Below are 16021 nucleotides of genomic sequence, written 5' to 3' on the forward strand. Positions count from 1 at the left end.
GTTCCTTGGTTAGTTGCAATGCACAGGAGGTCAAGCACGGCTGTCAAGGGCATTCAAAGCATCTCTAATGACTGAATTTTTGTGACATAGGATGATGTCAAGCATTATTTCCAACCTATATAACTTGATAGTCACATGCATGTGAAAATCAGTTAAATGACTGCATCTAGGTATAGACAGTGACGTGTTAAAAAAATCAGTTAGTTAGAGCTAGAATTTGGAAGCTCACATAATCCCAGTCATTCATACTCCCGCCTTTGGTCCAGTACTCCATGAATTTTATTACGCACACCCCACAATCAAAACTATGTGAATGAAAATAACGGACTGTATTAGGATAACCGAAATGTATTTAAATAAAACTTAACAATTAATACATTTGAAGATTTTGCGGGGGACTCACCCATTTGGTTATATTGGAATAGTGGCATATGTGCAAGGCAGCCCTTGTTGAGTGGGCTTATAAGTGGGGATGGCCACCTGTGCTATGTCTTCAATGAGCCTCACCTAAACCACATTCAAAACACTTAAACAGAATATAATAACAAGAATTAAATAGAGACTAAGAGTGATGAGATGTTGTGGTACCGGATATGCATCTAGCTTGCTCCGTGCTGTATCATGTGGTTTATTGTGTAAATTATCTAGTACAAACAGTCTTATTCCAGATACATCAAATGCATACACCCACCAGTGATGGGTTATACATACAGAGAAAAACTATTGCAACAATATACAATTGTAATTAGGCATATTACGTGCACTTATAAAGAAAAATACATAGCCATTGTTCGGGTGCAACGTGATAGTAACTTATCATATGACAAATAGACTTACCCGTTTTCTCTTTGAAGTTGTTACCTTGTCAAAATACCTTGTATCAGCACCAAAGTGTTCACCCAATCCCACATACACCAGATTTGACCCGTCCTAAAATTGCATCATATTCTTTGGGACCAACAGCATTTCCTGTCCAAAGATGAATATGCAGTTGTTCATAAGTTTCAATGTACATAAATGATTCATATAAAAGTATCCTTACCAGAATCCCCGTACACACACAGTAGAAGTCATGCATGAATCTTCTTAACCCTGAGTAATTGAATGCATAACACATCTAGTGCACGACCTGTTTAACCAGATTGTAAAGAATAAATGTCGCCAAAATATGATATCAAAACAAATTGGATTAACAAGATTTTGGATTGCATACATTGTTATTGAGCCAAGCACGTGGTCTCAGCGTGCATAAGTCCTCCCTTGCCAGCACTAGGTGTGGTCTACCCTCATACGACGCCACTGTTTACTGGATATCAAGAGATGTGTCCACACCCTACCCTCTGATTCTTTGTTCATCCCACTCAATGAGTTTCTGTCCCCGAAGTAACGGATGAATGGGTCGAGGGGGGATAGTGCGGGTGTTTTAAAGATCTGCGTCATCCCAAGTGAGAATGATGGGCACTGTGGACTAGGTGTGCGGTAGGAAGAACCTTTTGGAATAATTGTTTGGATTCGATTGACGCTAATGGTCTCAATGGGTAACGTCATTCGATATCTACCCATAGCTTTTCACTAGAATATCCCTCAATTCCTGAATACTCAACCAATGCTGTTGTCAGAGCTTTTGGTTCAAGATCATCCGTCTTGGTTGGTTGCTTTGTTGTTTCTGGCAGGTTGGTTGTGATGATTTTCAATTCTGTCCTCTGATGCTATGGTGTTTTTCTTTGGTGCATTTTGATGCGGAGTCTCTTGCCAATGGGCTGGTCATCATCGTCATCTTTGTCGAATGTAATTGAATGAGCATTTTTTATTACTGAGGTGCTACTAATTCCCGCCTTCATGTCGGATCCCTGAAACCGAAACATGAAACTAGTGGTACACAAAAACCTCAAAGTGAATTCACATCACACAATGAACGCAAGATAAACTAATACAGAATATCATATAGCTTTTATCGAAACATGGCATCAACAGTAACTTGTTTAAACATAAGTTAAACCCGTGCTCGTGTTCTAACTTGGAAACATGCAACATACAAATTCTTAAAACGTAACATTTTACTCACTTTTGGGTTCTCTATTTTGTCTATCTCGCTAGTCGTTCCGGTCTCCCCTTCTGTCATACAAGATTGAGGTGTCCTTGTCCAATCATGTTTTCGATGCAGTCTCTTTGCAATGGGCTCGTCGTCATCGTCATCACCTTCCGATGCAATTGCATGTGCATCCGTGTCCATCGGTCCGTTTCTAAAACCCTCTCTGCGATCAGATCCCTGAATTTACAACACCAAACTATTCATTCCCAACAAGCACATAGTGCCTTCAATTCACACTAACAACACAACTTAAATGTATACAACGTCTCTTTAAGGAATAATAAGCATGGTATTAGCAGCAAAAGGTAAAAAATAAGCTGTAATGTTCTCTTGATTTATGTTTAAGACATGTAAAAAAAAGATTTATTAAATGGTAATCTTAACTCACTTTTCTGCACCCCTCAGGTCTTATTGTGTGGTTCGCGTCTTCTCTTTCAAGACCTGTGCCCATTGTATCCTCTCTTGTGGCACCTTCCATGACCCCACTATCGTTCCCGCTGGGTTCGCTGCAATCTTGTTTTGGGTCATCAACTGGTCAGAAGACACATACAGCTAAAGACACATCCAGCAATAACACACCAAAATATGGTTATAACAAAAGACACACTCATTACCGGCAAATCAGAGTAATTAATAATTCAATGCACAACCATAAATGCCAGGTCTTCAAAAGGGCACGTGCAGTTAATTACATGAGAAAACGAGCTTCGAATTATAAATACCTCAGGTTGAACAGTTGCTGCCATAGCGCTAAAGCTCCTCGGCAGTCCATGCAGAAAGCCACAACTCAGGCTCTTGATAATTCTCGAGTTTACCATGCTTTAGCTTCTGGAAGTACAACACTTGGAGATATTACATACACAACTTAATTTTTGGGATGCAAGGGTTAGTCAGATTACAATGCATTTTGAATTCAAAAGGTTACCAGCAAGGCAAACATGCAGCCCTCACAAGACTTATTATTTTTACGTTGGTACTTCCTAATTCCCTGTTCTAACGATTTGAAAATATGCAACAGCCAACGGTATCTTCCGGAATTAGATACATCAAGTATTGTATCGATGTGTCACGGTGAGATAACATGTTGCACAGTTGGACACAGAAACATCTTCAGCACAAGCAAGATGAAATGCCTTCTGAACTCCATCCTGTCATCTTTAGTATCCATAGCACACTAGTTGACAAAATGCCTCAGCTTTATAGTTTTCAACTGGTGAAATCTTCTTTTATTAAGACATGGGCAGCATTCCCGCCGTCGAATGGTGGGAAGTCATCAACTGCAACATGGATGTGTATAAAATAGTGTAAAATGATCAGCGGAATAGGAAGAATAAAGGAAAAACCACGGAGATCGAAACCATTTTAACTAATTGAATGCTGCGTAACAGATAAAGGTATACTCACCATCGGGCGGAATTCCAAAAACACACTGGAATAGCTCGGGCCCAATGCGGATGATTCCATGATCTACACTGAGGGTGCTCGTTTCAGTGTCGTAGGTCTTGGCCAACATCACCATTATTCCTTGTTTAACATGCCACTTTGGGACTAGCTTCAGGAAACCAAAACGCATTGCTTCTATCTCATCTAGCTTTGCTTGGGCCTGGTTTGTTTCCAGATCTTTGAACAAATCTGCGATGTAGCATGGTGAGAACCTTGTCTCTAATAATTTCTGTCAACATAAAACAAGTCCTTCAGAAACAAACAAAATGCTAAATTAGAATGAAACACAAGTTTCTGAATGATGTAAACCGGCTTTCCCATGTCTTGAAGTTGATTTCTTGCAACAGTCTAAAAATTATGTCCAGGGTTGAAGTTGTCTTTTCTTCTCCAAACTCAACTAAGTCAGCGGTACAAGAACATGATGAAATAAAGTTAAGTACTAGATAATTAAACAAAATACAATTCAGCCCCAAAGAAAACTGTGTTTTAGCTTTTTATTTTCTAGATTAACTAGATCTCAAGTACAACGATAAGAAGACATAAAGTAATTCAAAAACCACCTATATTAATCAAAGAATTACTGTAACGCTAAAGGCACAAGTAATATGCGTGCACATCAATATTACCAGAATTAGAATTACAATCATAGAAATTATGTTATTAGAGTTCAAATGAAGGAGAACTACAATACAATACTTCACTAGATAATAGCAATTGTACTACAATGCACACATAATAAAAGAAAAATTATATCTTGAGGATGAAATCGCAAGCGTTAATTGAAAAACAAGCAAATGTGTTTTTAAAGCAAATTTTTTGACTAATTATTCAGTGAATTATTATTTGATGCATGAAGCATTTATTAATCAGAAGGTTACTTTTATACTTTCTTTTTACTTCTAAAGAGCAAGACAATAATTAAAAGCTTATAAACTAAATTGATTAACATGTCAACTTGCTCAAAAAGCAAAAAGATTTAGTACTACTTACTACTGTTGTGTGTGTCATAATAAAATTTAGCACAAGACACAATAACCTATGCAAATTGTTCCTACTTTAAACCTGTATTTATTATATCTAGATCTAGTTTATTGATAAAAAATTATAAACAATTGTTGAAAGTAAATTGAACAAATAAGTAACTGAGATATGCATACAATTCAAGTTAAGTTGTAATTTTAAAAAGAGATGTGAAGACACATCTGAGGTAAAGTTTTCTAAATTAACGTGATGAGGCTCACAATAGCATGTTAATGCATGAAAGATAACACATACATAGCTAGATATAGAAGAAAAAAATGTAACATATCAAAAGGAATCGTCATAAGGCTCATCATCACTGTTTTAATTTGTTATTTTTTCATGAGTAGTGAATAATTTAACAGAGATAGGCTCCACAAATTAAACTATTGATGGGGTTGGGAGACATATATACTAAATTAAATATATTACTAAATTATTCAAAAGAATATTAAAACCAAAACATGGGGAAAAGCAACAAAAAGGTTGAGAATGGCAACAATATTGTATAGGAGGGGGACCACAACTATATTTCAGATTCCATAACACAATCAAAATGCATAGAAAAAAAAACCATATCAACATAAGAGCTCTTAAGTAATTGATAACAACATAAAATCATGATAACAGTATTTTTGTCAAATAATTGATAACAGTATAAGAAACCATCTTAGTGCAGGGAACCATGTCAACAAAAAAACTCTTAATTCACCATTTCTAATTTTTTAAATAAAACATGCAACAGACTCAACACCATATTGAATCAATCTCAACCCCAATGTAATGTTCACAAATAATTGATAACAGTATAAGAAACCATCTTAGTACAGGGAACCATGTCAACAAAAAAAACTCTTAATTCACCATTTCTAATTTTCTAAATAAAACATGCAACAGACTCAGCACCATATTGAATCAATCTCAACCCCAATGTAATGCTCACAAATGAAACCAGTACCAGCAATTAGTGAAAACTTTGAAGACCCACTTACCTCTTACTGTTGCACCGGTGCCAGAGGGAAGACACGCTGTGAGGCGGGCTCGGACGTGAGACAGGGGGAGGTGCTGGGTGGGGGATGCATTGGCCAAACAGTTGTGGCATTGTTAGTGACTCCACGAGGCCGGAAGAGTTCAGCTGTGGCGTGTGTTGAGGCGGAGCTAGGATGCGGCGTCGGGTTAAAGGATAGACAACTCAATGCGTCTTCAAATCACTTTTGACGGTGACATGCAGCAGCGACGGCGACACTTGGGCGAATGTGAGAACGTACTCGTGAGTGGCGCTGTCTGGTGTTCCGGCGGCGTTGACTTCCGTTGACGGCGGCGACCGGCGAAGACGGTAAGGCGGATGGCTATGCGGCGCTGAAAGTGGAGATGGATTTGGGAGAGTGTTTCAACAGTAAGAACATATGAGTAAAGGGTAAATTAGAGTTAGAGTAGTAAACTAGTGACATTAGGATTAACCTAGGTTAATTTGGGATGTGGCTTTTTTATTTAAGTGGACTTTGGGATCGAACCCAATAAAAATTGGCAGAAATTGGTAGGTTCCCTAGTGATAACGTAGCAGGATTGTTTTTAGAATACACATCCTCAATATATAAAAATTACTTTTTTTTTTCTATTCTCAAAATTACTCTTCTTCATAAATTTTATATGGTATCAAGAGTCATCGATTCATGATGGATAAAATTATAGACGATCTCCCTTCTAAAAACTCAGCTTTCGTTCTTGCCAACTCTGGCACCACCACCACCCCACCAACCAAACCATTTATTGTTCCCTTTTCTGAAAAACTCGCCAAAACTAACTTCTTCACATGGCAGCACTTAGCAACATTGACAATTTGTGGACAACAACTTCAGGATCATTTGAAAAAAGAGAAGTTCTTTCAAGATTTGCATCTTCAGCAGATGAAACAACAAATACAGAATCAAAGCCCTACAAAAAATGGCGAGTAAATAATTACAATGTCACTTCCTGGCTTTTTGCATCCATGGACTCCTCATTCAAGCATCGAGTTCTTGGTTGTCAATTTGTCCATGATACCTGGAGTCGTGTTCATACATACTTTGCTTCACAGACCAAAGCTCGAATTCGCCAACTCCAGATGCAGATCAAAATAGTGAAAAAGCAAGGATCCACATCTGAGTCTTTACTTCAAATCAAGAAGATTGCTAACTCTTTAGCAGCTGTAGGTTCACCACTATCATTCATCACATTTGTTACTGCCAAAGAACCCCCATATTCTATCCAGATCCTGAAGCATTACTGATGGCTCACGAAGACATTATCGAACACTTTCACAAGCCAAAATTAAATATGGTTCAAGTTAATTTTACACAAACCACATCATCAAGTTCAAGAAGCCTAGAATCTTCTACTTATAGAAGAGGAACTCATGGCTCTTAAGATCTTTTTAGCTATGGTAGGTCAGCCTCTAACAATTCTGGAAGAGGTACTTTCGGAAGAAGAGGTCGATGAGGAAGAGGAACTAGAGGAGGACGAGGATCTTGGTCCGATTTCACAAGACTACAGTGCCAAATTTGTGAAAAATTAGGGCATGTGACTTGTTACTGCTATTTCAGATTTGATCAAGGTTTTCAGCATGCTCAACAACATACAAACTCTCCCACCACGCACACTGCTCTTCCCCCACCACCATTTTCCATAACCCAAAAGCCCTTATACTATACCTATTTCTGTTGCTGATTCTTCGTGGTATGTTGATAGTGGAGCCACACATCATTGCACATTAGACTTATCCAATTTTCACCACTCTGAAGACTATCATGGAAATGAACAAGTTTACATAGGTAATGGTACAGGTATGGATATTAAATATATTGGGTATTCTAGTTTGAATCATATTCCTATTTATAAAAAATATAAACTCTATGACTTATTACATGTGCCTTCAATTGCTAACAATCTCATCAGTGTTTCTAGGTTTGCTAAAGATAATAATGTATATTTTTTTGGCATGATTTGTATTGGTTAAATCGCATGCTACTAAGGAGGTTCTTCTTCGAGGCAATGTTCCCTTCGAGGATCCAACCCTGTTTAGAAGCATTGTTGGAGGCCTCAAATATGCTACTATAACAAGACTTTGACATTGCTTTTTCAGTGAATAAAATAAGCCAATTTATGGCTAAACCTTATCAAGATCACTGGTGTGCAGTCAAGAGAATTTTAAAATATCTTGCTAGCATTAGTGATCAAGCTTTGCATTTTTATAAGTCAATTGATTTGAGAATTACTGCTTTTTCAGATTCTGGTTGGGCTTCGGACCTTGATAATAGGAGGTCTACAACAGGTTATTACATCTATTATGGTCATAATCTGGTTTTATAGAAATGTACCAAACAAGCTTCAATCAATAGAAAGTTCTATAGAAACTGAGTTTAGAGCACTAACAGCAACTTTTGCAGAATTAACTTGGATTTAGAATTTACCTTTTAAAATGCAACAGACTTGTCTCACCTCACCAAGTATTTTTTGCAACAATATATCAGCAGTATTGCTTGCATACAATTCTATTCTACATCAGCAAACAAAGCACTTTGACCTGGACTTATATTTTGTTAGAGAAATTGTAATGAAGGGTCTAATTTCAGTCATTCATATACCATCTAATGAACAAGTAGCTAATGTTCTTACTAAACCGTTATTCATTATCCTGTTTGATAAGTTTAAGAACAAACTCAATTTGCACAATAAACCACTCTGAATTTGTGGGGGAATATAGAAGGTATATTAATCAATTACTTTTAGTTAATAAATATCTCTAAATAAGTTTCTGTTCATAATTAATAGTTTGATACTTTTCTTGGTTATCTTGGAGAGTGCTATGTCTATAATAAGTAGCTTTCCTTTTTTTTTTTTCTGTAATACATATTCAAAATAAATAAAAATTGCTTTATTTTTTTTCTATGCTCAGAATTACTCTTCATAAATCCTATATATGCATATTAGAAGGCAAAATTTTTTCAATTTATTATGAGTTTTTTTTTTTATCAAAAGTTAAAACCACACAAATTATGGGTTTATCCTATTTTTAATGGCTTTAAGTTGAATATTGCAAGCAAAAAATAAAATGAAATATTATACTGCACACTAACATAAGTTAAACGTTAAAATGATCCTAAAAGATTACATTGTGACAATTTGTTTTTTCATCAAACATTTCAAATTTCTCTAAGTTAATTATTATTCCATAACTCAAGTGATAACGTATCACACAACCAGTAGGAGGCAAAAGTCCTGGTTTTTTCATTTTTGTCAAATATGTATTATAGACACTGGCGAGATACAACCAGCCCAAACTATTCAACTAGATGGTGATTAAAACTGGGCCTTTCTTTTGGGCCCATCATTTGTTACTTGCTGTTGGCCCAAAACCCATAGTGTTGAAACAGACTGCTTACCTCTGGTTCAGACAATCAAGGCAAAAATGCCTATAGCGGAAGCAGATGCAATCATCCGAGACATTCTCCAATTGCTGGATGAGACTCCAGATGTGGGAGCTACCTGGACTCCAAGGAATGGCAACAAATTAGCTCACCAACTGGCAGCGATGGCAGCGGGGAATGAACTACGGAGACAGTGGACAACGAATCCACCTACTCAAGTTAGGAATACAATCAGAACAGAAGCAAGTTTCGCATCAATTCAGCATAATCAAGGTATACAGAATCAAGTCAACAAGGTTTTCGACTCAACCAGCATTAGGGACTTCATATGGAAAAAGGGTTACCTGGGAGGGTGGAAACGGAAACTCGAGACAAGCAAGCAGCTGAAGACGAGGAGCAACATCGACCCACAGCAAAGCACCAACCTACCAACGATAACCACAAGGACGCCATCAATAGAGCAGACATGGACCGAGGTGGGGGCGCAGCCGATCTTACAGAGTCGCAGAACGCGTTATGGCAGAGAAGTGGTAGCGATCATCAAGTCACAGAATCGCCAGGGGCTTCAGGGCAGCTCCAATTGCAGCCCAAGGAAAGCGGAATGGCGTGCGGAATGGCATATAGCGGGAGGAAAGGGGTTGCAGGTCAGGAAGGTGCATCCTCGGTGAGGCGCAGCAATGGCCTAATTCAGAAGGAAATCCTCCAGATTAGGGATGACAATGGCATCCAGAAAGGTGGCGCTTGGAATCAGGAACATGCATCAAACCTCAGGTGAGCTGAAGGAAGCAGCAATAGTAGTGGCAGAACTCAGCGTGAAGGAGACGAAGAGCAAAGCTAAGGTTCCAGTAGGGTCGGGTTTCATCTGGGTCGGGTGCGGTGTAAGAACCGTAACTAATCAATCGGTTAATTAAGTGATTAATTATCCAAATTAGATTCCAAAAAGTTAGAGTGAGAATTTGAGGATTTAAAGGTGATTTTTGGACTCAGTGGGTTTTTTTGAGTCAGAAAATGTGTTTTCTGCGAAAAACCGTAAAAAACTACGAACCGGCAGTTGAACCGGTTGAACCGGTTCAAGTCAACCCAATACCGCACGAGAAAAAGTGAAAACCATCAAAAACCTTAGAAAAACATTAGAAATGGAAAACCGGACGTTAATTTTAAAAATTTGGCCCGAAGTTGGGCCAAGCCCAACATATAAAAGGGTTCATAAGTGAACCCATTTCAGCATAACACACATAAACACAACACCACACCAGCTGAGAAGAAGAAGGAGAGAACCTCCATTTTCACTATTCATTTCAATCTTCCGAAGCTCATATATTGAGCTAGAGAGTTCCGATCGTCGCACCGTTTGTGGCTACGCGTTTCTCGTGAAGAGCTCTATAAAACCCGTACAGAAAATTGGAGAGGTAACCACGAAATCTTTTCTATTCTTCTCTCCAAAATTTCAGTTCTTAGGGTTTGTGATTAAGTAAGTTTTTGTGATTTTGGATGTTTAGGTTTGCTCTAATCCTTGCTTAGCCTTGGATTTTTGCTATTAAATCTGTTGAAAAAGGTAAGAGCCATTAAACCCTCGTGAATTTATATTTAATTGGAACCCTAGGTTGATTTGAGGTGATTTATATGCATATAGTTTGATTATTGTGGCTTTGGGAGCTATTGGAAATTTATTTGTGCTTATTGGAGTGGAATTGAAAGCTTGGATTGTGGTTGGGAGCTTGTTTGTGCTAAATTGGAGTTTTGGTACATATAGGGAATCGGCCAAGGTATGGTTTCGGTTTTCTCTATGTAGTATATAATATTCATAGACACTTAACCTAGTGACCTATAGGATATGTTGAATTTTTATGGTTGTTGATGATAGTTGGTTGAAGTTATGCTAAATTGATGTTGTTTTGTTGGGAAATAACGATGTTGAGTTATGATGTTTGATGATTTGAATGATTGTATGTGGTTGGATATTGATATAAGTATGAATGAAATTGATGGTGAGAATTGATAGGAATAAATTGATGGTTGGTAAATGTGTTGGGGGAACAATTGAGCTTAGTGTCATATATTTGGTGTTTGATGATTGAGAATGGTGCAATGTAATTTAAAAAGGGCAGATTGTGCTTGAAATGGAAGTTTGGTATTGATCTAGTTGGATGTGACTTGTGAATTTGGTAAATTTGGGTACATGTGAAAGTTGGGTAAAAAGGAATTTTTGGTGAACTTTGTCTGATCATAACGTTTGCCTCGATTTTCAAAATTTGATGAAATTTGTTTAGAATTAAAGATATATAAAGTTTGTGAAAACTTGGAATTTTGTAGGGGAAGTTATGATCCTTCAAAGTTGGTGTTAAAAATCTGAAATTTTGCTAAGTTGCAGAATTTTATGATTTTTGATGTGTGCGCACGCACAGCCTTGTGTGCGTGCACAACCCTGTAAAAATTTCGTTTTGTGCGGACGTACGCACGCACAGGCAGGGAAGTGCTCACTGGTTGCAGCACTAGCACAGCTGGTGCGCGCACACATCATTGGAGAACTGCGACCTGTGCGGACGCACACACCCCGTGCGCGCACAAGTCAGGAAGGGGAGTCTGTTGGGGGCGCTAGCACACCCTGTGTGAGTGAACAGACTTTATAAATTTCAGTATCCGTGTGTACACACACCCCTGTGTGCACGCACACTTTTAAAACTTCCTGGGCGTGCGCATGCACACACCCCTGTGCGGCTGCACACACCCTGTTTCTCAAATTTTACTTGTTTTCAATTATTCTACCTTCCCAACAAGGTCTTGTAAGCTTCTATAACACCATTTTAAGACTTTTGGGCTTGGTTTTGAGTATTAGACCATGGGATATAACCTAAAGGTTTTAGTTGATGATTATTTGGAAAACTTAGAAAACAGAGTCCTAGGTTTCTAGTGGGCTGAGGATGGTTTGATGTCATGAGAAGGGTGATTGATATATGAGATGAGAAATTATGAATTGTTGATGTTCGGAAACTGAATTGCGGATTGACGGTGGTTGAGATGAGTCGAGGACTCTGAATGAGATTGATGGATCCACGTTATACTGAAAATGTTTTCTGAAAACTACTGTACCATTATTTTATATTGAGATTATGAGACGCTATGCGCCCGGCAGGGACGGCGGTTGGATCCCGCCTGTCGAGGTAGCGGCGGTGGCGTAAGGGCAGTGGTTCGTCCCGCTTGCGTTGAGATGTGAGGTCTGTGGCAAGAGTATCTCACTCGCATCCCTTCGGATCTATGGAGTGTGCAGGCGCCGGTACCTGGACAGTGATCCGAGCACTATATCTCGGGGGTTCCCATATGAGAATTCCAAAGGGCGACGTCTCCATGGAGATGTGTCAGGTTGGCAGTTGAACCGACAATGTGATATCACAGCTAGTAGGGCAGGCATTCATCATATGCATTTCCTATCTGTTTGCATGCTTTGCCTATTTGAAATGGTTTGCCTATTTGTATAACATGCCTATTTGATATTTGAATTGTTGCATTATATGCTTCTACTTGTGTTTTACTTGCATTGTATATTACCTGTGTTTTCTACTGGGATTGAGGAGGTTCGGAAGGCGGTGGCGATGGAATCGCATGGAGGATCGGTTGGTGAAGGCTGTGGGACAGCGGTGTTTGGTTAGAGTAGAAATCCCCTAAGATAGATTACCTGGTTTATTTAAGTTAAGGTTGATATGATTATGCTTATTTGTTTTAGAATGCTTTAAGTTGAATCTTGTGATAGATATGGAGCTTAGGATTGCCTTTGGCGTCCCGGAGTCTTATATCCTACATCACTGGGTACTGTTACCATACTGAGAACCTCCGGTTCTCATACCATATTTTCTGTTGTGTTTTTCAGATGCAGGTCGCAACCCACCTAGGTGAGTTGCTTTGGATGGTGACAGAAGTGGAGGATCTTAGATTCTTTTGGAGTCTTTTTGGTTTATCTTGTTTATACATCTCTCCTTTTGTATTTTGTCTTTGCCTAGAGGCTTGTATTATGAGAGAAAAACTTGTATAAGTTGTTTTTAAACTGTCAGGTTTCTGTATGGTCTGTATATGGCTAGCCGGCTTAAACTCCGCGAGTCGTGGCTAGTTCATTATGATATTACACTATTATACTATTATCTTGTTTGTATCACATCTATTTCTTATGCTTTAAGTTAGTAGTTTCGTAGTACGTTTGGCGCTTTGGAATCCTGTTTTTGAGCTATATCCTTCATCGGACTTCTAGATTATACTATTCCTTCTATATATATTATATGTATGAGCTTAGAACTGTCGTAATCTCTGATTAACCTTTGCTTTACGACGCGAGGTAAAGCTTAGGCTAATTAGGGTATTACATGCGGGGACTGGGTTGGGTTGCGCGGCGAATTGTTTCTGTTGTTTTGGGCTGGGTCGGACTGCTGGCCCAAAGCCACGTCCAAAAAAAAATCAACTTGGGTTGGTCGAGTGGTTAGCTCACTCATCCGCTTAAGCAAGTGTTTGGGGTTCGAATCCCGCCTTGTGCATGCAGCAACCCATTGGCCAGCGGCAGACCCTTAAATGGAGCTCAGATCCACGACGGATTAGTCCTTAACCTGTCGAGTTGGGAGATACCATGGGCAACCAAAAAAAAAACTTAGATCCTCTACATTTTGAATTTTCACTTTAGAAGGTAAATTATGTGATCTTTCACTCTTGAATGATTTCTCTCTTATATTTTTTCTTAGTTCCACCTATAAAATAAATAGTAAGAAATCAAACTTTATCTTTTAAAATGAAATTCAAAATTTAGAGGATCCAAATCCAATAATAATCGCTAACATTGATTTTCCCCCTAATGAATATATAATATAACATGATATATAAAGTAGGAAAAAGATATGTGTGTGTTTGGATTGTGGTTGGTGAAACTGGAGTTTGAATAAAAGTGATTTTATAGAATTGATTTTGGATAGAAGTAAGTTTGTGTTAACATGATTTATGTTTGGCAACTCTTTACCAAAATTGATTTTGATAAAATAAATATTGTTTGGATAATATTAGTTAAAATCACTTCTAGATAGATAATTACTTAAAAGGACATGACATTAAATTATAATATTATTTTTTTATATATGTTTAATTTTTTTTATACTTTTCTCTTATATGTTTTTTATATAGTATATTTTTAATACTCTTAGTACTCTTTTTTAGTACATTATAATTTTTAACTATTATTATTATTTATGATTAATTTTTTTATTTAATTTATTTTACCTAATGGGATTTTCAAAAAGCTCTAACGTGATTTTTTCCTTCAAACGTGATTACCAAAGGATATTGTGGGAAAAAGAATAGCGCACTAAAAAGGATACAATTTAAAGTGGAGCTCTTGCTGTTTCATGCGAAGATAATATGATACGAGAAAAGTTTTATCAATGTCAATGTGTGAACATATCAAATAAATGTAAATAGTATTTGGGTGTTTTTTTTCTAAATAATTATTGACCACAAAAATATTAAAATAAGAAAATACATTTTAATATTTACAAGCAGTTGTCGAAATAACAATATTGAAAATACTAAGATTAGTAATGTGTATAATTACCGTATGAGATAGCAGTAATGTTAGTATATTAGGTGTCATACTGGTTACAATTACATGTGATGTATCTTAATTCTTAATTATTATGTGATTATTATTACTATTACTATGTCGGATGCACTAGTTAGTTTTGAAATTGAATTGAATATGGCGATTTGGCACAAACTACATAGTACTTTAGAGTTTAGACCTTGTGTATGTGAATGCGAAATTGATCATACATGATACATTGAACACTCCAGTAGTTAGGTCAATAACGAAGTGCGTGCTTTATGACCGAGGAAAAGAAATGCGTATTATTAACTATTAAGATTTAACATGGAGTGCGTCAGTGCGATCGCTTTATCATCGCTTTTTGGACTCAGAAAATGTGGGTGGTATTGCAAATTGCAATGTATATATTGGCGGTTTTCTTTTGGTTCATGGATGGCAGCAGCTTATTTGGCGGTTTTCTTTTCTTTTGTTCCAGCTTCTGAACCATTTGATATAATAACTTTTAGTAGACTGATATATTTAATGAATTAAAAAATTTTAATGAAAAAATACCTAAACAGTGGTTTCTGTCTCCAAAATCAATTATGCAAGCTGAAAGCATGACTTGAAAAAGAAATAATTTAATGTATATTTAAAAAAAAAAAAAAAAATAAAAACATATACAGTTGCCAATTATCTATTATAAAGAGGGTCTTTATACTACTGGAATAAAACAATCAATACCTCCTGTTCCTGTTTGGGACTTGATTTCGAGGTATAGGACTTAATTTCGAGGTATAGATTGGTGGCAGTTGAAAGAGGTATAGGACTTAATTTCGAGGTATAGATTGGTGGCAGTTGAAAAAATGCTAATGACGTCTTTTTTCAATATGCTGTACCGCAAATTCCTTCCACATCCGAACAGTAATAATATTGATGACTTGACTAGCCTTGTATTTTGTCTGTGTCTGTCTTATGTTTAGGCTATCTGTATAGCACTATTTAAACTCGAAAGGTGTGTACGTTACTTCGGTTCGAGATTCTTAGTATTCTATCCGAGCTGAATCTCGGATATTTCTCTTAGAGTCGTGTGATCTGATTTTGACCTGGCAGTAGTTGTGCCGTTGGTTAGACGTGGTCTATCCGATGTGTTCTTGTATGGATACCTGAAGGGAGAGCTCGGTCTCTGGGAATCGACGCCGAGTTGTTACTTTCGGTACCGACCTTTGAGCTTTGTGGTAATCCGAGCTTTACTCCAAGAGGATGTCCAATCGCGTAGGGCTTTAAGCAAGAAACAGGGGGTAGTGTACCTGCAAAGGCACTCTGAAACTTAAGTCAATATTGAGAATTCAATGTGTCCTTTTAGGATGGAAGATCATACCTTTTATGGGTGGAAATGTGCAAGTCGGTTATGCTTCTACTTTATTGCCTGTATTAAAGAGCAATAATAAGGGTGAAATGTTAGGTTGGACGTTTCACTTTTGGGGAGCAGTCCGTTAAGCTGAGTTG

The 16021-nt window shown here is 37.5% G+C and overlaps 1 protein-coding gene and 1 long non-coding RNA gene across 2 annotated transcripts; both read right to left on the minus strand.

Moving 5' to 3' along the window:
- On the minus strand, positions 233-2686 carry LOC110267262. Its single transcript, XR_002354658.1, has 6 exons — positions 2481-2686; positions 2066-2269; positions 1214-1850; positions 1043-1129; positions 404-969; positions 233-305 (listed from the first exon to the last, which is right to left on the minus strand). It is a non-coding gene; the product is annotated as an uncharacterized LOC110267262 (long non-coding RNA).
- Positions 2930-3856, minus strand: LOC110266961. The gene is made up of 3 exons (XM_021112058.1): positions 3845-3856; positions 3497-3764; positions 2930-3369 (listed from the first exon to the last, which is right to left on the minus strand). Exons 1-3 carry the CDS (start codon positions 3854-3856, stop codon positions 3299-3301), a joined length of 351 nt encoding a protein of 116 aa, XP_020967717.1. The 3' UTR covers positions 2930-3298.

Source organism: Arachis ipaensis, chromosome B09, assembly GCF_000816755.2.
Source record: "Arachis ipaensis cultivar K30076 chromosome B09, Araip1.1, whole genome shotgun sequence".
NCBI classification, from domain to species: Eukaryota; Viridiplantae; Streptophyta; class Magnoliopsida; order Fabales; family Fabaceae; genus Arachis; species Arachis ipaensis.

What these genes read in the sequence shown, in the direction of transcription:
- LOC110266961 (XM_021112058.1), bottom strand. An exon ending in TTTTGGAATTCCGCCCGATG is followed by an intron (nt 3,370 to 3,496) that starts GTGAGTATACCT and finishes TCCATGTTGCAG; the next exon opens with TTGATGACTTCCCACCATTC.